At 56.7% G+C, this 24421-nt stretch overlaps 2 protein-coding genes across 2 annotated transcripts in view; one reads left to right on the forward strand and one right to left on the reverse strand.

Annotated features, from left to right (window-relative positions):
* The window catches only part of LOC111142488 (radial spoke head 14 homolog), a 109384-nt gene that overhangs the window by 11720 nt on the left and 73243 nt on the right, over nt 1–24421 (reverse strand). The window lies entirely within an intron of this gene.
* LOC111142486 (G protein subunit alpha z) overlaps nt 1–24421 on the forward strand; it is a 51424-nt gene that overhangs the window by 1322 nt on the left and 25681 nt on the right. The window contains exon 2 of the mRNA XM_022495689.1: nt 20585–21766. Coding sequence (XP_022351397.1) covers nt 21044–21766 — 723 coding nt within the window. The 5' untranslated portion in view covers nt 20585–21043. The remainder of the gene's footprint in view (nt 1–20584; nt 21767–24421) is intronic.

Genomic DNA, 24421 nt, shown 5'->3' on the forward strand with positions numbered 1-24421 from the left:
GTGAGCACAGCTGGGGTGGGCACTGTGGACAGAGAGGATAAAATGGACCAAAGCGCAAAGAGGGCACTCGAGCAGTTAGGTCTGGCAGAGGAGCATAGGATGTGCTTGGGAAAGCACAGGTGGTATGGCGGGAAGGGTGGGTGGGGGATGCACAGGGGCTGACGGAGCTGGGGAAATGGAACATCCCATTTCTTGTTAGCAGTGGCTATTTGATGGAGGCCACAGTTTCTTCACCTGTAAAGGGGAGCAGCTCTGTGACCTAGGGGCTGGGGTGGGCCTGGGGAAGAGCTTGAAAGACTCCAGTCCTAGGCTCCTTGCAGCCTAGGACTCCCCTTCCAGGCACCTTGCCTCATGGAGAGGGTCAGGGTACAGGATTAACCAACACCCTGGATGGAGAATGAGATTTAGCTGGTGACTCTGCCCCTTTGGGGCATGGGAGTTTGTGAATAGTAATCAAAGAGGCTTGAGAACCTCCAGTTAGGGGCTGATCACATGGGATGAAGTGGTGTGCCTTCAGCATTCCTCATGCTCCGGGGACAAGACTCTGACATTTGGTTTAAAACTCGGGTGTGTTCCTCTAACAGACATTGATCTTCTGCAACAGGAGGTGAATAAGACCTAGTCTCTCTCCCTCGGAAGGCGAGTGTCACTTTCCACCCTAGATCTGCTTGCTTGCTTGCTCCCAGGGATGTTTTCACTCTCCCTCTGAAGGGGCTATTTATTACTTATCTGTGTAGCCAACCCCCCAACCCCCAAACACACACCTACCTTCGTCTTTTCACCAAGGCTCATGTTGTTGTAGTGAAAGCTGGGCCTGCCTGCCCTCGTAGGGGCACGGACCAGGCCAAGAGGGACAAAGCCGCTTCACTCTTGTCCCTGTTGCCAGGCCACATTCTGGGCACCTGCTATAGGATTCTAGATTTGGGACACAGAGTGAATCCCTCCCTTTGACCCCAACTTCTCAGCTCTTCTGTTTCCTGGAGTCTCAGGAATTCCTTGATCCAGATCTCAGGAGCTTCTAGGGTGGTTCCAGGAACTTCTGGGTAACCAGGTGGACTTGGCAAGGCTGCCCAGAGCCCCCTGTAGGACTCTAGTGGGATAGAGAACAGCATGGTGGGAAGGCTGGCCTGACACTCAGGGTGTGGCCTCAGCAGCCTCAACCTAGCTGTGTGGTTTTCTCGTGGGTACACATATGTGATGACAGTGTGTACTGTGCCTTCCTTCCCTGGACGCGAGGATGAGGCAGCCCTGTACTGTCCCCTTGCCAGCCCTCAAAAGACCTAAAATGACATGTGGCCCTAGGGCATTCTCATTGCTGCTGACTATAGCAGGGCTTGCAGGAACTCTGGAAGAGGTAGATTAGCACACTGCTCTCCCACAACCCCAGGAAGGAAACCTGGGGTAACTGAGCCTCCAGGCACAGGCCAGCAGGCACTGTGGTTGGCAGGAAAGAGGGCAAAAGGAAATGGATAGAGGCATCAGGGCAGATGCTGAGGACAAGCCCCACAGTGGTGACCTGATACAGCTTAGGCAGACCGGGGAATGACATGGGAAGGCCCAGACTCCCCTGGGGGAGGGGAGAGCCTCCATTCGAGGCCTCCAAAGACATGGGTCAGGCCCTGGCCCTGTCACCCCCATCCTGACTAAGTTCCTTTGTCTTCATTCATCAACAGAGCCGAGAGTTCCCTGCCTGGTCCCTGTACCAGTCCCTACATAGGTCCTCCCTATGGATTTCGCCCCTTTACACAGGTCCACACTGGCAGGGGAGATGCTTCACAGGAGTAAACTCACAGGAACTAACCACAGGGACTGTCTGACCACTCCTGGAACACACAGGAGATGTCAGCCCTCTGTACAGAGCCTGAGGAGATGGAAATGGTTCGTGCATACATTCATTCCTTTGGGTAATATTTACCAGAACCTGCTGGGTGCTAGGTGCTGTGCCAGGCACGGGGTAAGGTAAGGAGCAGGACATACACAGTGTCTGCCCTCATGGAAACCCAGGGAGGCTGGCACAACACCTGTGTGACTGACTGCCAGGTAAGGTAGGTATCATGAAGAGAACTAAAGAAGAGAGTACAGAGAGGGAGGGTCAGGGGGCCGCTGTGTGGAGGGGCCATTGGCACAGTACCATGGAGAGCAGCAGATGAGCTGTAACTGATGGGGAGGAACATCCGGAGGGAGATGGCAGGTGCAAAGGCACTGGAGCTGCTGGGGGCCCCACCAGAAAGCCAGGTAGCCAGAGCCCCATCGGGTGGGTTGGTTTATGGCGTGGCTCAGGTAGGACTCTGCAGGCCCTGGTGAGGCGGGAAGCCCTGCGGTGGTTTGGAGCAGAGAAGAGATTCAAACTGCTTCCACTGTTAAAAGACCTGTGTGGCTGATGGGCATGGGGGCAAAACCAGAGGGCCATGAGGGGCCGTTACAGCAATTAGGGGGAGGAGGCTGCTGACCCAGGGCAGTGGAAACAGTAGGGGTCATGAAGAGCGTTGGTTGAGGATTTATTTTAAAGAGGACCTGCTGATGGAGAAGAGGCAAGGACAGCTCTGGAGGGATGGCAGTGGCATTGGCAAAGAAGGAAGATGCGGGAAATTGGTGGTTGGCTTAGATCCTGGTAGACGTGGCTGTTATGTGGCAGTCAAAGGGGAGAGAGCGAGGCTGGAGGTAGAAACCTGGAGTCCTTGGCACCAGGTGTGTGGGACTGGCCAAGGGCACTTGGAGATCAAGGGTAGGTTGGTCTAGAGGGACTGAGTCAGGCCTCGAGGCCCTCACCACTGAGAGGATGCACTGAGAAGGAGCTTCCAGAAAGTAGAGATTTAGAAGGATGGATGAGCAAGTAAGGTAGAAGCACAATCATGATGGCAACATAGTGGGGGACAGGTTACGGCCAAGGGGGGTGGGAGCAATGCGGAAGAGGATGTTCCCGAGGGGGCGGGTCTTTAGATGCAAACATCGAGGTATGCGTGGGGTGCATAAGCAACATGGTGGGTAGGTCCAGCTACATAATTTGTGGGGCCCTTGTTAAGTTTTTAAACCTTTTAAGACAACAGAGCATTAAACCAAGCCTGGGGCCTGGTTGTGGCACTGGGAGGGCAGTGCCATGGGCCCACCACCCAGGCTCCCCTTCACTTGCGTCCCTTGGGCAGGGGGGCAGGTGGGCTGTGTTAGGCACTTGGGGCCAGTAGGATCAGTTGGAGCCAGCCTGCGAACCTAACCCTGGCCTCCTGTGAGTGTTGCTTCCTCCCTCTCTGTCCCTTGACCCCCTGTGGCCTTGGGCAGGGGGCACAACTTGAGGGCTGAGGGCTTGAGGGCCGTTGGCAGGACCCAGGTGAGCATGGCGGGTGGCTTCACACAACAGTGGCTTCCTTGAATTCATCTCTTTTCCAAAGGAACCTGCTACATCACAGAGTTTTAAGTTATTTGCTTCTAAATTAAGGTATAACTCTCTTTTAGAGACATCCCTGGAGAATCCATCAAAAAGTGCTAAGAAGCAAGACTGTTAAAAACCACGGTGCAGGGAGAAGCCTCAAAGTGTCAAGCCCCACATTCCTTCCAGCAGCCTCTAACCAGAAACACACCCATCCCTGAGGGCTCGTCCAGGCTGGCCGTGGCTCTCCCGGCAGACTGGGCAGTGGTTTGAGCAAACCTTTCCGAAAGAGACCCTGCCTCCACTGACAGCCTTCCCCAACCCCTGGGATGGAGAATGCTGCAGACCAGCTTCCGGGACCTGAGCCCTAACACCCTCAGCAAGGCCCCATGCCACTATGAGTCATGGAGGTCAAGGTTGTGGTGTTGGAGCAGAGGACAGTGGGCTCAATTGTGCACTTTTCCCCCAGAGCCCAGACATAGGCATTCACTGGGACAGCAGCGGGATCTGCTGTGGAGTACAGCGGGCAGGTGCCTTCGGCTCACTTCCACTACCAGTTTCTCCAAGAGGGGGCTGAATTCTACCTCAGTTTTGTCCTCACAGTTGAGGAGATGGAGACATGAGGAGAAGATGGGGTGGCTTTCCCCAGTAGGTGATTGCGTCTGTTTGCCCCCTTAGCATTCATCATGATGTAACCTACTACCTGTCTTATTTGTGTTTACCATCTCTCCTGAATCTGAATGTAAGCTCTGGGAGGTCAAGACCTTTTTCTGCTGTTTGCCACTGTCAATCCAGCCCCCAGAGCCCAGCCTTGCCACAGTAGGGTCTCAGCAAATCACCATTGGAGGGGGAAGTAAATACTGGTGAGGAGACAGGGCAGACAGGAGCTTTTGTGCTACGTTCATGCAGAGGCTGGGTCCCCTGGATGGCTGTAGCCCTCACACTAGAGAACCACTGCTCTAGCTCAGTCCTCCACTCCCCAAAGGTTATGCTTTTGGGTCCCCAGAGGTGTGTGTTCAGGCTTTAGGTTTGACGGACAAACACAAACCACCTACAGATGGACACCACTGGCTGGGCGCCAGTGAGGCCCGACTGTGGTTCACTCCCAAGCCAAGACAGGTGGCTGTCCAGCTTCTCAAACTGCCATCACAGACACAGGTCCCTGCCACTGGAAATCAGAGGCCTCAGGCTGACACCTGGCCCTGCAGTGTTGGGGTGTGCCTGGATGAGGCCTTGGTCAGACACGGGCATTTCAAATGGTCGTGACATGAGGCATGTCCACGGGAAGCTGTCCTGAGAGAGCAAGTCAAGATCCTGGCAGTAGGAAAGGAACACGGTGATCTGTGGTGACCATGTGATGGCTGAGTGGCCTTTCCAGATAACCCTTCTGCCCCCAAGATTAGCTCAGCAGAGCAGCCAGGTGCAGAGGAAAAAGTACTAGATGGGAAATCGGGAGGCCTGGGTTCTAGTCCTGTAATGTTGATGCCGATAAATTCTCTGCACTCACGGAGCCTCGGTGTCCTCACCTTTAAATTGGCCTTGGTCAGAGGTACAGATAGTTCTCATTTCTTGTACCAACTCTGGAGTGGCTGCCCCAGGCACACAGTGTTGAGAAGGTTCCCAAGGCTGAGTTGTGGCTTAGAGGGAAAGTGGTCATGGTTGGTGAGTGACACCTACCATGGGTACTGGGGGAGGATTTATACTTGGAGGTCTTCACCAGGGACTGGCCAACCCCACCCGCCTCGCCCTCACTCTCGCCTAGAAGCTGCAGCTCGGTCTTCATCTCTCTTTCTGTGCCCCTTCCTCTGGACCCCGGCTCTGACCCCCAGATTAGGTGAGAACTTGCCTCCTCTTCAGTGCTTCTGCAGCCAGAATTCTGAGTCTAACAGACAGCTCAGGTCGCTGTGGGCCTCTTCCTGTGGCAGCTTCTTCCTGTACCCTTAATGAATGAGCAATTGAAGGCGCCTCAGGCTCATAGGCTGCCTGGAATTGGGACCCCGGGTGACCACAGAAATGGTGTTGTAGCAGTGAGGACAGTGCAGGCAGAAGGAGGGCGTGACTAGGGAGGCGTAGGGGACCATCCCGTGGGGTCAGGTGGTTCTGTCAGACCTCAGCCATGGGGCGGCTCACGCAGCTTCACCAGGGCGAACATGGGAAATTGCTCCAGTTGCCCAGAGGGACTTCTGAAGACCCTCCTTGACCAAAGGTTAGAGGACTTGACACCTACAGCCTTCACCCTGGCTCCATCAGGTCCTGATGACCTGAGTTAGTAATACCCTACCTCTGCACCCCCTGGCCTCCATGGCAGCAGGCACGCCTACCCACCCTATCTTCTGCAACCAGGCTGTCCCAGCTGTGTGCAGCCTCTGGCCTGTACCACATGTCCCCTCTCGCTTCCTGTGGCCCCGTGAAGTAACCACCAGGACCCCAGCCAGCCAGACTACCGGCCTGCCCCCATCAGCACATATGAGGTGCAGTGGCCCTGTCTCCAAGCTGATCTTTCCTCCAGCGTGGTCACCCTCCCTCACCCACTCCATTACCTCTGATATGCTGTGCAAACATATTTCTCGATAAAATGTTGGGAAGAAAAATAATTAGAGTGTTGCTTCCATTATCCAATTTTTGATTAATCAAACTCTCTTTGTCCTCGGCCAAAATCTATTCATTTCCCTTAAACACTGGGCCAGTGCCAGGCATCGATTTCCTCTATGATAACACCACGCACGTATGCATGCACATCTCCAGCCTACCCCACGCCATGGCAAGGAGGAGGGCGTGGAAGCACTGACGGGGCTGTCTGTGCCCCAACACCACCCGCCCCCTCCAGGAAGCTCCACAGCCATGCCACACCCATCATCCCTGCCCCAGCCCCTCGAGCTCCTCAACTGGGCTCAGCTCCTCTGTGGCCTGCATCCTTGTGTGTGTAGTCTTGTCTCGCTGGCTGTTCTGGGGCTCTCCTGTGGCAGGTGAAGAATGGAGGACCAGTATAGGTAGGGGGAGTATGGAGGGAATGGCCACTGTGGCTGCTGAGGCCTGGGGCAGAGGGTGAGCTGCAGCCCCAGGCTCTGGTTTGTCACTGGCACAGCAAGGCTGGGGCTGGGTGAGGAGGCCAAGAGTGGGGACCAGGGCTTGTGAGGGAACCTCAGGGTCTTGAGGTTGGGGTAGAGTCGGGATGGGGGCAAGCTTTCAATGGCAGCAATGGGAGCCCAGTCCTGATAGGCTTAGCAGATGAAGGGACATCCTGGGCCAGTGGCTCAGAGGCAGAGCAGTATCAGAGATGGCCAAGGCTAGATGGGAGGGGGCCACACATCTGTGGTGTCCATCTGGGGGAAGGCCAAGGGCCTTTCTGGAAAACTTCCCAGAAGTCCCTGCTGTCCCCTCCCAGTGATGAGTTAGCCCTTCCCTCACTCAGTACGAAGGGCTGAAGTGGATTTTTCAGCACCTGCTCCCTGTCAGGTACCTGTGGGCCTGTGGGACACATCAGTGACAGACCAACAGCCCCTGCCCTGTGAAGCTGGCATTCTGTAAATGTGAGTAGGGGAGGGCAGTAAATATGATAAGGGAGTTATGCAGCCACCATGTTAGAAAATACAGTCTTGTGAGACATTTGGGGAGTCATAAATAGGATGGGCAGGAGGGCACCTCTGCGCCATTTGGGGAAAGGATGGATTGGCTCTCTGGACAAAGAGTGTTCTAGGGTGAGGGAAGAGGCCCTGAATTGAAAGTGTGGATGACACTTGAGAGACAGCAGGAGGGCTAGTGCAGCAGGGTGGAGATTGGAGGGAGCACAGCACCCTGGGGCCCCAGACTCTGGCTCAGAATTGAGGTAGCCAGCTGTGGGAAGGTTTTGAGCACAGGAGAGACAGATTCTCTGCCTTGTAATATGACAAGGACCCCCCTGGCTGCTGGGAGAGCAGAGTGCCGGGGCCAGGAGAAAGGAGGGGTGTCTGAGAGGTCACTGTAGCAGTCTCCATTGAGAGGCTGGGGGCTGGGAGGTAGGTGGCTATTTGCAGACACAGGGCTCTCCTGAGGCCATCCCTGACCTGAGGCTCTGGATTCTTCCAGAAAGGGAGTGGGGTGGACAGAGGGAAGGCAAGCATGCAGTAGACGACACAGGTGCCCTCAGATCCCCTTCCCTGCAGGCACACTGTCCCCCATCATATCAGTGTTACCTACCTGCTCATGGCTGCACCCCTTGCTGGAGAACTGCCTTGGGCCCTGGGAGGCTCTGCCCTATCCCTTGAGGTGGGACAGCCTTGATTTCATTCAGGCTCCAGAGCGCCCAGGGATCAGGCTGCACCAAAAAGGCATCTGAAACCACACCTCCGCCTGGTTCCCTCCCTGGCCCCATTCTGCCTCTCTCTCTCCTGAGCTTGCTCCCTCCACCAGTCATGGACCCAAGAATCCCCATTTCAGGCTCTGCTTCTTGAGCACCCCATCAACAGGTCAGAGGCTGCTGCTGGCTTGCAGACTCCTAGGGGTGGCTGGGCATAGGCAAGAGGGCAGGGGCCCCAGACCCACAGCCTGTAGGCTCGCATGAGTTCAGGAGGCTGGGGAAGCAGACGGTGGGGTAGGGCAAGGTGAAAAAGGGAACAGATGGGAGATAGTGCTCACCTTCCAGGTGGGAAAGCCAAAAAAGGAGCTGCAGGGCGGCAGGAGGGTCTCAGGGAAGGAGCTGTGCACTTGCCTGGCCCATAAAGTCCTCAGCAAAGAGGGTCTGGCCTTGGGGGGTAGCCAGGGTGGGGGATGGGATCTTGGGCCACCACACTCAGAGGCCAGAACTTGCAGGGCAAGAGACGCAGTGAGGTTAAATTAGAGTCTCCACCCAGGTGCTTCTGTGACTTTTGCCTGACCAAAAGTCACCAGTTACCTTCGCTACAGAAACGGGGAGCCAGGCTCCACCGCAGGCAGCAACCCCTTCCCCTCAACTTTCAGTAAAGGCTACATGTCTTCCCTGCCCATCTGGGCCTCCTTCCCCCTTGCATGTGGGACCTTTCCGTTTTTATTTATTTATTTGCTCCTGGCCCGGAGAAATCTCTGGCCTGATTTCCTCCTGAGTCAGTGTTCCTCAGGCCACGCTATCACATCTCATCTGGTCAGCCTTCACGCTGTGGGCATCTGGAGCCACAGGGCAGTATGATGCCGCAGGGAAGGGCCTCCCTGCTCATCTTCAGCGGTACCCGGAGGCCAAGAGCCTGCCTCACTGGGGTAGAGCCATTTGTTGGGGCCTCTCTGCAGCTGGGGACACGGCGCACTCAACCTTGGTCCTTCTCCTGTCCGCCTGCCTCTGGTCTGAAATAAGGGAGCTGGGAAGGGCCCAGAAGGGGGGGGCTGCCTTTAAGGGGAGCTCATCTGTAGGGTGCCAGTGCCGGGCCAGTCGGGCCAGCTGGGGGGACATGGATAAGCTAACCCACTAGCCAGGGCCCTGGTGGCTGTGGGGAGGCACCAGAGAACCCATCCGTGCGGAGCCATGTTTCCCCAGCTCCAAAGTGTCTCGCGTGTGCACATGCTCCCATTTTTCAAAGATGGTGTTGTGGTAAATGAAATGATGAATCATTTACAAACCGTATAGAAAGCATGGTGCTCAGAAACCCTCTTACCCCCATCACCAATACTCACTGGATGAATAGGGGTGTTCTGTGCTCACTGGAGCATGTGCCCTGCACTTTGGCGCCCACCACTTAGAGTCAGTGGTGTCTGGCCCAAACCTGTGCGTGCCATCCGTACTTGGCATTGTGACTGTGTCCTTGAATACTGTACAAGCTGATGACATGAATGTAAGGGGGATTTTGTGGAAACTCAGTGGATGCTCTGGAAAGCCTCAGTAAAAGCTATGGTTGGGTTTGGTGTGGGCAAGACAGTGGTAAGACGGGGACAGAGAACCATGATAACCCAGGACTCAGGTCCCAGTTACTTTGCCACCACATGCCACATGGAGAAAGTCAACTGGATGTCACCCGTAGTGTGCTGTGGTTTGAGAAGGAACAGTGACAGCAACTCCAGCAAGTGAGCCTGTGCTCTGAGAAAAGATGGCCTGCCCCCAAAATTGGGGGAGGAGTTTATGATTTTCTGTTTTAAGTTAAAATGTTTAAAGTTCAGAATCCTTTCTTATGACTCCCTGCTTTACATCGTGTTTCAGTATGCCAACCAGCCAGCAGTCCCAACTTCGGTGGCAACTTTTGGTCATTAACGGATCTTAAAAATATACCCATAATTATGGTATATATAATTATCTATAGGGTTGGTGTTGTTGGTGTTGGTGTTGTTGTTGACAAGAGAACAGGGAGGGGTAGATCCCTCTACTTGAAAAGGTTGTCTGTGACAGACAAGGGCTGGGGAAGGGGCTGCTTGACCACACTGGAGAGCTCCCTCCTGGACAGGCCAACCTGGAAGCCCCTTCCTCAGGACCACCCCAGGGGAGAGGCCAGGAGTAACTTGCAGGCAATTGGGTGTTCCTCAGCCTGAGGGAGACCAGGAGATGCTGGTACACCAGGCAGGAGGGCCAGGGTGCAGAGATGCACTGTCTCCCCCTACACTCTGCCTGGGCTTCCGTCTTATTTTCAGCAAGAAGAGAAATGATCGGGATAGGGTGGGGGGGGCGGGGCACAAGCTGGCTAGGGCAGGAAGGGGCAGGGCAAATTGCCAGGGGTGGTAGGAGGGGAAGGCAGAAGGGTTCTGGAGGATCTTGCCTACAGCTTGGGAAGGGTGGGCACAGGCAGAGGGGTCCAAGTCCCCTGCTGGGGTCCTAGAGGGCCAGTTTGGACAGCAGTAGACCCTCCATGCAGGCCCCCAGTTAAGGTCATGCGAGGTAACGCACTCAGAAGGGAGTTCTGGGAAGCTTTGGAGCTGTGAACCAGTAATTTTTGGTCTTCGTCCATCTACCCATCCATCTGTTCTGCACATCTTTACAGAGCTGGTGAGGGAGAGGGAGAGGGAGGGTAAGGTGGGCCTCGAGCAGGAGGCCAGACCCACCCGAGGGTTTGGTGGGTGTGCTCAGGGTAGGTGCGTGCAGGCCTGCCAGCAGCCCAGAGGCCAAGGAAGGGCCAGTCCTGGGTGAAGTCCAGTCCAGCGTTGAGCCAATGGCACACAACACTTCACTCAAGATCACACAAGACCAGGTGGCAAGTCACCACTGAGCCTTTCAGGCTCTAAGGGGGGGCCACCTGTCACTGCAGCGGTCAGGGAGCCCTCCCAGGGAAAGAGGCTCTTCCCTGGCCTCAGAGGGAGATGTTTTCAGTGGGGTGGGTTGGGGCGGAGCACTGTGGCATGAGGAACAGGAGACACAGCCAGGGAAGCAGGGACCAGGCTTCTGGCAGGGGTCCCAGGAAGAAAGAGGTGGGGTGTGGAGCCGGGCTTTCCCTAGAGGGTAGCTCCTAGGAGGGTGGTCTATCCCTGCCCCCATCCAGTATTACTGGCATCAAGGGAAGCAGGGGCTTTTATCTCCTCAGGAAGATATGACTTTTTCATCCAGAAGTATGTGTTGTGTCAAAAACCAACCAGGCATTTGAAATGGGCCGACCCAGATTCTGCCATACGTGCTGTCGGTCAGGCCCACGAGCTCTAATGTGTGAGGGAGACATGGTGCATTCAGCCTCGCTTGCTGGCCTTGCTTTGCCAGCCTTTCGGGAGAACATGTCCAGCATCCCACACAGGGAGTGGCAGCAGACTGCCCACAGGTCTGGGGTGGGTTGATGCACCCCTCTACCCCCACCAAAGGCACTTCCATGGGAGAAAGAGGGTCCCAATTAGGATGGTTTCTGCCTTCTGGCCCCTGGGGGCAGGGGTCCCTGCCACAGCAGCCATCACTGAGCCACTCCCTAGGAAACCATGGGAAGGACGAGGCTTGGGTGGGCCTGCTCTGAGCTGGGCCCAGGCCCGGCAGGGTCTTCTGCTGCCTAACCAAGCACCTGGGGCAGTGTCCCCTTAGGTATCCCCATCCTGCCTGCCTCCTGCTCTGGCCCCCCTCCCACCCTCACAAAACAGCAGCTTCTTATGATCGTGTCTTATCCAGTGTCACCTCCCTGGACCTTCCTGCCACATGACTCCGCACCCCTAGCCTCCACAGTGCTGTCCCTTTATCAGAAGTAGCCTTGCAGACTTACATGCTCACAGTCTCCCCAGCCAGAACACGTGCTCCTCGGGACAGACTCAGCTTATTCCACCCCTCCCCAACCCATGTCCCCAAGTCCAGAGCAGAGCCTCTGCACACCAGGCTTAATTCCCAGAGGGCACAGTGATGCTTGTTTGGGGCCCAGTGGTTAACAGATTGACTGCCCATCTAGATCTGAGGATAGAGGGCCTGGGTGCAGATGCCCAGTGCACCTCATGCTAGGTCATTTAGTGACAGGAGAAGCAGCAGGGGGTGCCCTGATGAACAGGCAAATGGAACCAAGCAGAAGAGGGAGCAACAGGTGGGGATGGTACCCTTCTCTGAGACGACAGACAGCCTCTGAGTTAGGACAAGGGATGCAGTGCTGACCCTCCAGCCCCACTCACTCTGCCCCAGGGGTAGAGGACCTCTGGGCTCAGGTTCCCTGATGCTCACATCATATGAGGTGGCCTGAGGCCACAGCTGGGAGCAGCACCCGGCCTCCCCATGAGGAGGGTAATCCTTTTTCATTTTGCTCTCGATCCCTTTCCTTCAAGGAGAAAATCCCTGTTTGGTGCCAGTGTGACTCTCGCACCCTCCAGTGCACTAATCCTGGTTGTTTAACAAACAGCGAGAACTCTGCAGGCCCTTCCACAGGCAGCGTCCCTGCAAGCCGTGGCGACACCAGCTCGTAGTTTAGGTTACTTCTGCCTGTGGTGACTCCAGCTTTCCACTTAAGGAGGAATATGAAGTCATTCTTAAAGTACAGCCATTTCAGTAAAAAGTGCAAGTTAACGTAAAGAGCAACGCTAAGTCAGAGCGGCTGAGCAGGCTGTGCTGGGGGGACAGAGGTCCCCATGGTGGGAAAGCTGAGCCCTGCAGGCTCAGGTCCCCCGCTCCTCAGACCCTCCTTCCTACCTCTGCATGGCATACGGAAGGGGCCACTGATACTGTGGAGGGCTAGCAGGTGGGTACAGTGGTGCTGGAGAGGCAGATGCCCTAGCTCGGGCCTCGCCCCGTTCAGACTGGGAAGAGGCGAGGAGTTGGAAGGGAAGGGAAGTCCAACCCAGCAGAAGAACTGGGCACGGAAAGGTCATTGGCTTATCCGAGACCACAGAGGAGCCGCCAAGAAGACCCCCGCAGGTCCAGGTTGGGCTCTGAGAAGGAACCCAGCACACGACAGGCAGGAAAGAGGGAGGACAAATGTCAGCTGAAAAGTAGAACACCAGATTCCAGGACACCAGGCATGAAAGGGCAGTGGGAACCATTTCCTTACTAAGAGGGGAGGAAAACTGATAATCAGTGACCGTGCAGGCAGAGGCTTTTCCGGACCTAATGTTTCTAAAATAGAGCCACAGTGGGAGCTGACGCAGGGACAGCAGTTCCGGAGGGCAGGGAGGGGGACCCACTCTCTAGAAGAAGAAAATAGGAATGACCTGGGTGAGTTTGGCCCCAAGAGGCCATGGGAACCCCTTCTGACCTGCCAGCCGAGGCCAGCCAAGCTCAGCAGCAGAGGTGTGTGGGCCCCAATGTGCCTGTCCTCCTGCCAGTGCCTGCAGATGCCGAGCCATGGGCCTACCGGGACTTGGAGCAGGGTCCTCCCTGCTCTGCCCAGGGGCCCTGACGTGCGGCAAAGCCTGAGGTCACAGATACCGGGGATGGGCCTCCATCCTCCTCCCGCTCCAGGTCACCACAGAGCAGCTGCTGGGTGCCAAGGTGGAGCTGGCAGGTGGGAGAGCTGCTGCTGCCAAAGCGGAAGGTGTCTGAGCAAGCTGGGGCGGTGGGTGGGGCCAGGGGACAGTAGTGCTGAGTCATAGCCCTGCCCAGGCAGGCTGATGCTTGGCCTCCCCAGGGGGCGATGGGCAGGCAGCTCTGGGTCAGTGGAAAGGCCAGGACCTCAGACTGACGATCTTCACACTGAGGGGGGCTGAGCACTCTAGGGAGCATCAGGCTGGGGGCGTGTGTGAGGGAAGACTTGGGGCCCGTGCGTGCCCTGGGTATGTGGTCTAACCCTGCTTGCTGGCCCTGAAACCTGGGCTGCCCTCTGCCTCTGGGGTTCTACCCGCGTCCCCCACCCCCGCCCCACAGCTGGCCATCTGAGTGGCCTCTGCTTGGATGCCAGACACAACCGTGCCTCTCTCTCCGTTCAGTCTAGCTGCGGGCCTGCCTCCTCAGTGGGGCCAAACTCCCCTCCCTGGCTCACCCCTTTCTGATGGTCCGGGACTCAGCGTGGAGTGGGCTTTGCTTGGGTAGGGAGGAGTCCACAGAGTGAGGGGCTTGGCTTCTTGTTTCCACCTCCGTCCAAGGAAGCGGGTGCCTGGTGATGAGCCTTCTCCAGTCCTGTAAGCTGATAAGCTGTCTGCTCTCCCTGGCGACCCTCTGGCTTAGCCTGGCTTGGGCAGCAACACCTTGGTGACCTTGACTCTGGGCTCTTTTCCTCTTGGGGGAGGGCCCGGGAGGGGCTGGTGTCACACAGCCTGGCTCTGCCCTGCTCTGCCCTGGTCCTTAACTCAGCTGTGACTGAGGACAGTAGTGGCCATGACTCTGTGCCAGGCCATGTGGGGCGCACCTGGGGAGAGCCGGCGCCTGATGCGGTGGGCATCCGGGGTACAGAGCGCCAGAGTGTGGAAAGGCCCCAGAGAGGAGGCAATACCTTACTCCCAGCCCCTGGCTCAGTGCTGTTGCCCAGCATCTGTGATGGGAGTGGAGACTGGAGAGGGTCATGTCTGGGGGAAGGGGGCAGTGAGACATGAGGACGGGCTGAGCCTGTCAGGCAGAGAGCAGGAACCAGGATCAGGGGCCTGGGGGCAGGGCAGGGAAAGTCTTAAAGGGAATATGTGGTGTGTGTGCCCAAGTATCTGGCCTTGAGGCTGCGGGCAGCGGAGCAGCTTTCTGTCAAGGGGTCCCTGAATAGACTCTGGGTTTGGGGTTCGCACCCTGCCAGCCTTTAGGTAATAGGCAAGTGAGTAGGTGAGTTAGGGAGACCTGGGAAGGGCCCTAATGGAGTAGAGCCCACCATGGCACACCTGTCGCTTCTTCCCAGCGTCCCCTCTCCCAGAATGGCCCCACTCCCAGCCTGCTGGACAGACTCCAGGGTGCCCTGAACCCTACCACCACTCTGTCACCAGACACCATCTACCATACAGCCTGTGTGTCCCCCACCCCTAGCCCTTGCCCACGCCGCTGCCCTGTGACCTGGATAGCTGCACATAGGAGTCCATCCCGTTTGATTCACATATAGGGCACTCCTCGCTCAAACCCTGGCTGGCATTCAGCTCTCTCAGAGAAAAAGCTGGAGCTCTCACAGTGACCTTCTACTGGCAGCCCCTCACATTTGACACCATCTATCCACCTTCCTTCCTGTCCCTTAGACTGGCCTAGCACATTTTCACCTTTGGAACCAGCAGTTCCACTCCCCTCACCATCTGCTCTATTACCTATCAGGGAGCAGGCCCTGCCCACTTCATGGACCAGCAACCTTTACCACAGTACCCCCGACCCTACTCATGTGCAGCTTGGCTCCCTTCTCCATCACAGATCATTTGCTGCCTTTGATCTAATTCTCACCTCCCTCCACCTGTGTAAACTCAGGCATGGGTCTTTGCTTCATTCAGCAGTGCCCCCCGCCCTAGCCCAGGTGCCAGTCTCAAAGGCCCAGCTCCGCTAAATGGTAAGGAACACCGACTCCTCCCCTCGGCCCCTCTCATGCACCTCACTGGCTCCACGCTGTGGCCCTCTGTATGTGGTATGTCCTCTGTTCCCTGCATGCCACAGGTAGCCGCACACCGGTACGTGCACACACTTACACATTCCCACACGTGTCCGTGGACCTGCACACAAGCGCATGCCTGGACCAGTGCACACGCACATACATGGTCCTGCGAACAGACACATACACATCTGCCTGTGTGCGACCCCAGACACACACACACACACACACACACACACACACACACACACACACACACATTCAACCACATGGTCATAACCATGCACCCACACAGTGGGTGCCCCTGACCAACCTTGCCTCCTCCTCTCACCTGTGACTTTCTCCTTTCTGTCCAGCCACTCTGACCTTCCTTCAGCTCCCCATTCACACCATGGTCTCTCTCCCCCCTTGCCCACAGGGCCTTTGCACATGACCTTCCTTTGCCTGGTACAGTCTTTCACTCACCCATCCCTCAGTAATTTCCAGCCAGACCCAGAAGCCAGACCCAGAAGCCTCAGTAATTTCCAGCCAGACCCTGTGGTGAGGGGACTGAGGGTATCAGGCACTGGGGACCCATGAGCAGTTATCGAACCAGGAAACAATGTGGTCATCCAGCCCTTGGTCCTTTTTCCCTGGGCTGACTGGGGAGTTTGAGGAGGCCCAGTAAAGCCCTGGATCAGACTGAGGACTGGCAGAAAGCTCACATAAAGGCAAAGAAGCCAAGCCTCAGAATGGGAATAAACTGAGGTCCCTTTTGGACCTTGGCACATACACTTGTTCACAGGCCTCCCCTCCCTGTATCTGTGCACAGCCCAGTTCCTGCCACCAGTTCCAAGGCACAGAGACTGATATGCTCTGGGACATAGCTGAGCCCTGCAGAGCTGTAGGAAGAATTCTGAGTGGGCCTTCTGCTTGTTTGGTTCTGGTGACCTGAATGAAGAGGGTGCCTCTAAAAGAGGGACCCACCTCAGATGTGACTGTTGGTGGCTGCCCCATGCAGATGGCAGAAGTTCCTGGACTTGGGCTGACGCACACAATCGCCTCCCGGCTGTGTTTCCTTCCCCTTTACTCCCACATTGCCTTGTGGCTGCACTGGTCAAGGACCACGTGGCCAGCCCCAGGCTGCCCACCCACTGCCCCCAAACTGCTCTCCTGATTCTCAGAAGCCCCGCTCTCGGCCTTGGGGTTGTGGAGCACATACCTCCCCAAAACGCAAGTCACACCTCCTTGGACAGGGCGGCTTTGGACTGAAGACCAGGTGGGCGAATCTTGGTACCAGCTGGGGGCCATCAGTCAGGCATTCCAGTCCACAGAATGGATGATGTGGTCCCCAAACGGCCCTCCACTGGTGGGGGGAAGCCAAGACCAGGCAGGGGGCCTGCCTCTTTATCTTGTACCACATGGCCTCCTCGCTCTTTTTATTTTTGGGGTAGCTTACCCACAAGACATTTTTTTTTTTTGGTGTTAAAATAGACATAATATAAAACTTACCATTTTAGCCATTTTTAAGTTTGCAGTTCCATGGTTTTAAATACATTAATAATGCTGTGCAACCATCTGTCTCTATGAATTTGACAACTCTAAGGACCTCCTAGACATGGATTGACATAGTATTTGTCCTTTCGTGACTGGCTTCTTTCACCGAGTGTGAAATCCTCAAGGGTTATCCCTGTTGTAGCAGGTGTCCTTCCTTTTTAAGGCTGAATAATACTCCTTTGTGTGTGTGCTTTACGTGTCCACTCATCTGTCAGCTGGCGCTGGGGTTGCTGCCACCTCTTAGCTGTCGCAGTTAGTGCTGCTGTGAACACAGGTGTACAAAAATCTCTCCAAGACCCTGATTTCCATTCTCTTGGGTGTATACCCGAAGTGGAATTGCTGGTAATTCTATTTTTAGTTTTTTTGAGGAAGAACCACCCTCCTGTTTTCCGTAGCAGCTGTACCACTTTGTATTTCTACCAACAGTACATAAGGGAGCCAATTTCTGTTCATCCTTTTCTTGTTGTTGTTGTTTTAAAAATATAGTACTCATCCTTCTGGGTGCGTGGTGGTGTCTTACTGTGGTTTTGATCTTCACTGCCCCGACATTCAGTGCTACCTGGCATCTTTTCATGCGCTTACTGGCCATGTGTTTATCTTCTTCGGAGAAATGTGCGTTCAAGTCCTTCACCCAATTTCCAGTCAGGTCATTTGTTCTGCTGCTGAGGTTTACTTCTCTGTATATTATAGATATTAACCCTTTATTTTTTATTTATTTAATTTTGTTTATTTTTTTAAATTTATTTTATTTGCAGGTATTTGCTTCCAGGCTGTATTTGCCTTTTTACCTGTTGATAGTGCCTTTTTTGCACAAAATTTTGTAATTTTTATGCAGTCCAGTTTGTCTCTTTTTTCCTTTTGATGTCTATGACCTTTGGTGTCATATCCAAGAGACCATCGTCAAATGCAATGCAATGCAGCTCTTGACCTATGCTTTCTCCTCAGATTGCTATAGTTTTGGTCTTACATTTAAGTATTTGATCCATTTTAAGTTAATTTTTGTATTTGGTGTTCAGTAAGGGCATCACCATTGTTCTAAGGAAACCCCAGCCTGGCAGGAGAAACCAGAGAAAGGGAGGGCACAGAGGAGAGAGGCCCAGGCCACAGGTGGCGACAGGGTGCCCTGATGGTGGGGTGGCAGGCACTCGTGAGCTGACCTGTGAAGATCAGGTGGGGTTCCGGTACAGGAGCAAGGCAAGGGGCCACTGAGGAGCAGCAGCCCCAGCTGGCCGAGACAGCCCTCCAGAGGACAGCCCTGTGCTCAGCTTGGCAGGCTCCTCAGGCCCAAGCTGCAAGGGGAGGGATTTGGGTTTGAGAAGAATCTGGCCACAGGGCCATCATGCATGGCACTGGGAGGATGTGGCCGATGTTTTGGTCCGTTTGGGTGTAACTCCACATGGAGGCAGGGGACTTTCCAGCACAACCCCAGGCTGTGTCACCAATTTGGGCTAGACCATTTCCTAAGAGTTAGGTCACTGCAGGGTGCCTCGAGGCATGTAGACTTGGTGCCTGGTTGCTGCTTGTCTAGGTGGCAGTGAACGATGGTAGGAACCTGCCATTTCAGGTGTGACCTTTGTCCCTATCACTGACCAGCCCAGGGAGAACTGGCCACTTGGGACCTGAGTATACCTCAGATTCTCAAACACAAATTAAGGAAAACAATAATGACAACATGGGGCACCACCAGCATGGCTGGCCTTGCCTTCAGGAGGGAGGGCACTGGCAGTGGGGTCCCCAGGCTCCCTGGGCAGCTGCGGGATTTTGGACTCCTTTCGACACCTGAGGGCCTGCCGGCTCATCAGCAGGACCCAGGGAGCAGCCACCAGGTCCCTGTTCCACACTCTCATAGTCCAGGATGGAGAGAGGCAAGCGTGGGTGGCATGAGAGACAGGGCCTTGTTAATGCCCTGATACTTGTTTACAAACCTCTCTTAGAAGTTCATTCAAGAAGATATGAAATAGGATAAAATGCAAAGAAGAGGAAGAAAATATAAAAAGACCCTTGTGATCTCACAACCTAGAACTCACTGCTGCTTGAATTCCTTCCCTGACCTCTGCTCACATGGCAGGTACATGGCGGGCATGTCCCCCACCCACGGTCCAGTGGGACTGTGGATAAAGGGCAGAGTTCCTCAGCTTCTTCATGCCTAAGCCTCTCTCCCATCTGTGCTCACTGCGTGCCTGTGGTGTGCAGGATACTGCACGGCCCCCAGGCCCCAGGGGACGAGGGCTGAGCACACAGGCCATGCTTGGTTCTAAGGGACAATCACAGGTGATGAGGACACTGGGGTACTGGCTGCCCCTGGCTGGGTTCCAGGCCCTGCACTGAATGCTCTACCCCTAAGAGATGCTCGAGACTGGTGAGGGACAGGTTCTGTAATGTGGAGTCAAGTGCACAGGCCACGCAGCTGGGATGAGACTTATCATCCTGGAAGCACTGGGTGCACATGAAGGTTCAACTGAGGGGGAAAGGTAGCATGAGAGGTGCTGGCCGGCCCCCTGGCCATGGAGGCAGGTGGGTCCAGGGAAAGAACAGGCCTCAGGGCCTGCTTCAGAGCAGAACTGCTGGGTCTGACAGGCACAGAGGCCATCTGGGAGCATGGACGGTTGAGGAAACGAGATGAGGCCCCTGGCTCTCAGGGTCTGTTGGCCTTGGGTCCTTCCCATCCAGGGCCGGCCATGAGGCAGGTAGGGGCTTGAGAGGGGAGGGGTGAAGGCTGGCTACAGCAGAATGAGGAGGCTGCCAGAGACAGCCAGGCCAGGGCAGAGGTTGCAGGAAGGAGGCAAGAGTTGTGTGGGGCAGGCTGCCAGGTGGGGGCAGAGCCTGAGCTCTGGGTCTGCCCTGGTGGGGAGGGCCCTGGCCCAGCGGCTCATAGGTCATTGGGAGAGGCCTGGGAAGAGCTTGCAGCTGAGAGCTGGGTGCTGAGGTGCTGACACCCTGCCCAGGGTGTGAGCACAGCTGTTCCTTATTGACCATCAGTGTGGGAGCACGGACATGAAAGACACGGCTTGGGACCTCAGAGCCTGTGGACTGCCCCCTTGCCTTGTCTTGGACTCAGCGATTCCCAGTGCCCTCAGATATACTCTGTCCTGGCTTGCCTCCCACACCTGGCTGCTGCCCTGCACCCCATAACCCCTGCTACCCCAACTCAGCCCACCCTGCCCATGTCTCCCCTCTCCTCCCGCACTGCTACCTCACCCACCAAGAGCAAGGCTTCTGTCCACCCTGTGGGCTCCCAGCCCAGGGCCTCTGCCTTGCTCTGCTCCTTGCCTGTCTGCTTAGACCAGCCCTGGCCAGCCTTCTCCATGTGAATATCCTGCCCTGAGAGAGAGCAGGAATGACCCAGCTCCCACGAGAGGTGCTGAGGGGATTACCCAGTTACTCTGGCATGGGACCCCACCATAAACCAAGGAGGAGTCAAGCCCCATTGATGCTGTGGCACATGTGGGTACAGCCCCTGCAGCTACAGGAAAGAGTGAGGGAGGTGGGGGGAGGACATCACAGTAGGATCGTTGTATTGAATCCTAACCACCACCAGACCCAGAGACTGAGGTTCTGAGAGGGTGAGGTTGGCCGGGTCCAGTGGGCAGGGAGGAGCGGCAGGGCCCCAGGCTCACTCCCTCACTCTGAAAACCCTAAGGTTAAAGTCCTTGTATGGCTCTGGGCACGCTTTCCTCAAGCACCAGGCTCCAGGCACACTGGTGCGGGGCGTGGCTCCCAGGCACATTTGTTTCGCTGTGGGTTTGGGCACAACTCAGCAGAGGTCTGAAGAAGGGAGGGGGTTTGATTCACTGTTCTCTGGGCTGCTTCCCGACAAGGTCCGAGGTCTCCCTTTACCACCAGGCCTGTGGTGGGAGGAGGCTCACCCTCTTCTCTGTGTTGGCAGGTAAAGGGCGGATGCCCAAGGCAGGGGGGCCGCAGGGAACGCCCGCAGCACTGGTGGCTGGCCTTGCAGCCACGCTTAGCAGCCCCACCGCAGCAACCGGCAGCCCGACGGCAGCAGCCTAGGCAGACGCTAGAGTACAGCTTCCCACCGCCGGGAGGACAGGGAATGACTGCAGCCCATCGGGTCCCACGGTGGCCTGGGCAGGTGGAGTGGCCCTAGAGGGAGGGCCTGGCCACCTCCTCCCCCCAGGCGACCACCATGCCAGCTGGAGAAGAGGTGCTGGGGCAGGGGCTGCAGTGTGGCATGGCCTTGCCCCCCCACCCACGCTGAGCGCCTCGAGGGCAGCAGGGCTCCGTCTGCGGGGCACACCCGGCTCACATCTCAGCGTCCCCTGCTTGGTGGCAACAGGGAGAGGCACCCCGTCCCGTGCTCTGTATCTGGGCCCGCCGCTGCCGGACCATGGGATGTCGGCAAAGCTCAGAGGAGAAAGAGGCAGCGCGGCGGTCCCGGAGAATTGACCGCCATCTGCGCTCAGAGAGCCAGCGGCAGCGCCGTGAGATCAAGCTGCTCCTGCTGGGCACCAGCAACTCCGGCAAGAGCACCATCGTGAAGCAGATGAAGATCATCCACAGCGGGGGCTTCAATCTGGAGGCCTGCAAGGAGTACAAGCCCCTCATCATCTACAACGCCATCGACTCGCTGACGCGCATCATCCGTGCCCTGGCTGCCCTCAAGATCGACTTCCACAACCCGGACCGTGCCTACGACGCCGTCCAGCTCTTCGCCCTCACGGGCCCCGCCGAGAGCAAGGGCGAGATCACCCCCGAGCTGCTGGGCGTCATGCGGCGGCTGTGGGCCGACCCAGGGGCGCAGGCCTGCTTTGGCCGTTCCAGCGAGTACCACCTGGAAGACAACGCCGCCTACTACCTGAACGACCTGGAGCGCATCGCCGCACCCGACTACATCCCCACCGTTGAGGACATTCTGCGCTCCCGGGACATGACCACGGGCATCGTGGAGAACAAATTCACCTTCAAGGAGCTCACCTTCAAGATGGTAGATGTGGGCGGGCAGAGGTCGGAGCGCAAAAAATGGATCCACTGTTTCGAGGGCGTCACAGCCATCATCTTCTGTGTGGAGCTTAGTGGCTATGACCTGAAGCTCTACGAGGACAACCAGACGGTGAGTGTGCCGGGCTTTTCCTCTACTTGTTGCTGCCACTGCTGGCTCCTTGGAAGTGGGTGGGCTTGGGGGTATGGGCCAGCACAGCCGGAGAGGCTGCAGTCAGAGGGGGAGCCGTGGTGGTGAGGAACTGTCCAGGGAGCATGGTATGGGGCGTGGTGGCCATCATGGGCACTCAAGGACCTTGGGGTAGCGCCTGCTGTCAGCTCTCTCAGTGGCCACCCTAGCATGGACAGGTCCCATTCTGACCTTGGGGCCCCGGCAGGCCCTCAGCGCTCTGAATGTCCTCTGAGTAATCACCATACCCTCAGGCTCCACCAGGTAGGGGTGCCCTTCACCCAGCTGCTGACGAGGGGCTCAGAGACCCCAAGGTGCCCAGGTGGCCTGACGTCAGTGCCACAAAAGCCCATACCCCATGCCTGAAATACTCAGGGCATGGAGGGCCGCCCTCTGCTGAGTGGGGCCCGCTCCTCAGCTGCAAGGGCAAGTTGCTTGGAGCCCAGAGGAGGGGCTCTTGGACACCTGGGTGTCAAGGAAGGCTCACCAAGGAGGAGAAAGGGGAAGCTGGGCCCTGTGAGGAGCTTTGTTCCCATGAGGTTGGGGGGCAGTCAGGTGCATTGGGGGAATAACCCCGGAGGCTGGGAGGGAGGTTGACAGCTCTGCCAGACAGGAGTGGGAACAGGGCCCAGGCCAGGCATTCAGGTGTTGGTCCGTGTAGCAGTTCACTAAATGCACAGAAATTCTACCAATCCCAGGCACTGTGCTGGGTCCTGGGAACTGCATCCACAGCCCCACAACCCCAACTGGATCCTGGGAGTCTGGTGGTGACAGGGTTCAGAACTGTTTCTGAGGTTTAATCCCCAGGGGTTGGGTGGGTGTGGGGAGTCTGTCAGGCCCTCAGCCCTGGCTAAGGACTACTGTGTGGAGGAGGAGGTCAAAGGCAGGTGGTAGGTGGATGCCCCAGAGAGTGGGGGCAGTGCAAGGAGGGGCCAAGGAGCAACGAGGGTTGGTGCTGAGCCAGTGGGGGCTCAAGGGGGAGCTGCTGGGCAGGGAAGGAAGCTAGACCGCTGGCAAGGAGGAGGTGGCCACACGATACAAGCTCAGCCCTCAACCAGAAGGCCCAGGTCACAAGGCACCATAGTGTCCTTGGATGCCCAGGAGTGGTGGTAGGGGCTGAGCAGCTGGATAGCATGGGGGAGGCCTGAGCTGCCCCACCCAGGCTGCCCTGTGGAGGAAGCTTTGTGCCAGGCAGGAACACTGAGCAGAGACCTGGAATCTGCCCTTAAGAGGCCTTTGATCCTGGGGGTGAGGGGCGTGGGGGCAAACAGGGGTCTGCAAGCAGCTGTAAGTGGTGTAGGACTGTGGGTGCCAGCAGCTTGGGGAGGCGGTGGGCTAGCAGGGGTTGGGGTGATGATGGTCATGGTGGGGGACCCACCATGCTGGGAAATGGGGGGCAGGGTCAGCCTCCAGGGTTCAAGGGACCGGGTGATGGCAAGGAAGGGGCTTGGTCCTTCACTCAGTCTTTTCTAAGGCAGGTGGTGGCTATATTCTTTGGGTTCAGCCAGGAGTCTTACTTGAGCCTGCAGCCCCAAGAAAGCCTGTGGGTGGCTGCAGGCTGTGGCCACTGTGCTGGGTGTCTGAGCGCTTTTCTGGACGGAGAGAGGGTCTTTGGCTTTCGTCAGGTTTCCAAGGAAGTCCAGCCTCTTGAAGGAGGGGAAATAAACAGCTTCAAGTAGTCATGGAGATAGGAAGCAGGGCTCCCCTCATCTGCCCTGTGTGCATCCAGGGTTCTCTCCAGAGCTGTGCCAGGCAGTGACAGTGTAAGGGGTCTGGGCTGAGGACACTGCATCCATGGGGCAGGGCAAGCCTGCAGCTCCCTGTGGGCAGGGCGGTCTTGCCCCTAGCACTATGCAGTTTCTAGGGGTTCTAGCTCCTCTTATTCTTCTGCCTATGCTCACTTCAGTGCCATGTGTGGTTCTGGACATAGGAAGCATCCCAGACGACAGGCGAAGTCGGGCTCTTCGATGAGGCATTGCTCTGGGCGGACGGCTTGGGGCTGACCTGGCCAGGATGCAAGACCAGGGTCAGGTGCCCAGGTGAGGCCCCAGAACAGGTCTGGCTGGCAGGTCTGCCAGCCACACGGTGCTCCCGTGGTCAGCTCTCTGGGCTTCTGCCTGTTTCTGCTGTGTCCTGAGGCTGGTGACAGCCTGTGCTCTGGTGTCTTCCCGGGGCCTAGATCTCAAGGCTGCTTCATCTGTCATCTTCAGCACAAGCATGGCAGGTTCCTTCAGCACTGGGCCAGGCTCCCACACTGTCTGTTGGCAGGCTCTGTTGGCCAAGCCTGTGCCCACAGGTGTGGCAGGACGTGGGAGGCGGGATGCCTGGGCCCTAAGCTGGTCCCGGGTCTCATGAAGGGATTTGGCTATCATCTCTGCTCCCTGAGCCTGTCAACTAGGAAGCGGCCCAAGTGTCCTCCAAGATGGGCCCAAAGCCAGGCCTTCTCCTGCCTGAGGCCTGACGGGCTCTGCCTGGCCAATCCCCTACCTCTTCACTGTCTCTCTCCTTTCTGCTTTGGCCTCCGTGGGCTTGCTTCACTCACATGCTCTACTGTGTCCAGCCTTAAGAGTGTGACCACCCTGCCTCTGCCTGTCTCAG

The sequence above is a fragment of the Enhydra lutris genome, unplaced genomic scaffold (assembly GCF_002288905.1).
Source record: "Enhydra lutris kenyoni isolate GAN:26980312 unplaced genomic scaffold, ASM228890v2 scaffoldscaffold8, whole genome shotgun sequence".
Lineage (NCBI taxonomy): Eukaryota > Metazoa > Chordata > Mammalia > Carnivora > Mustelidae > Enhydra > Enhydra lutris.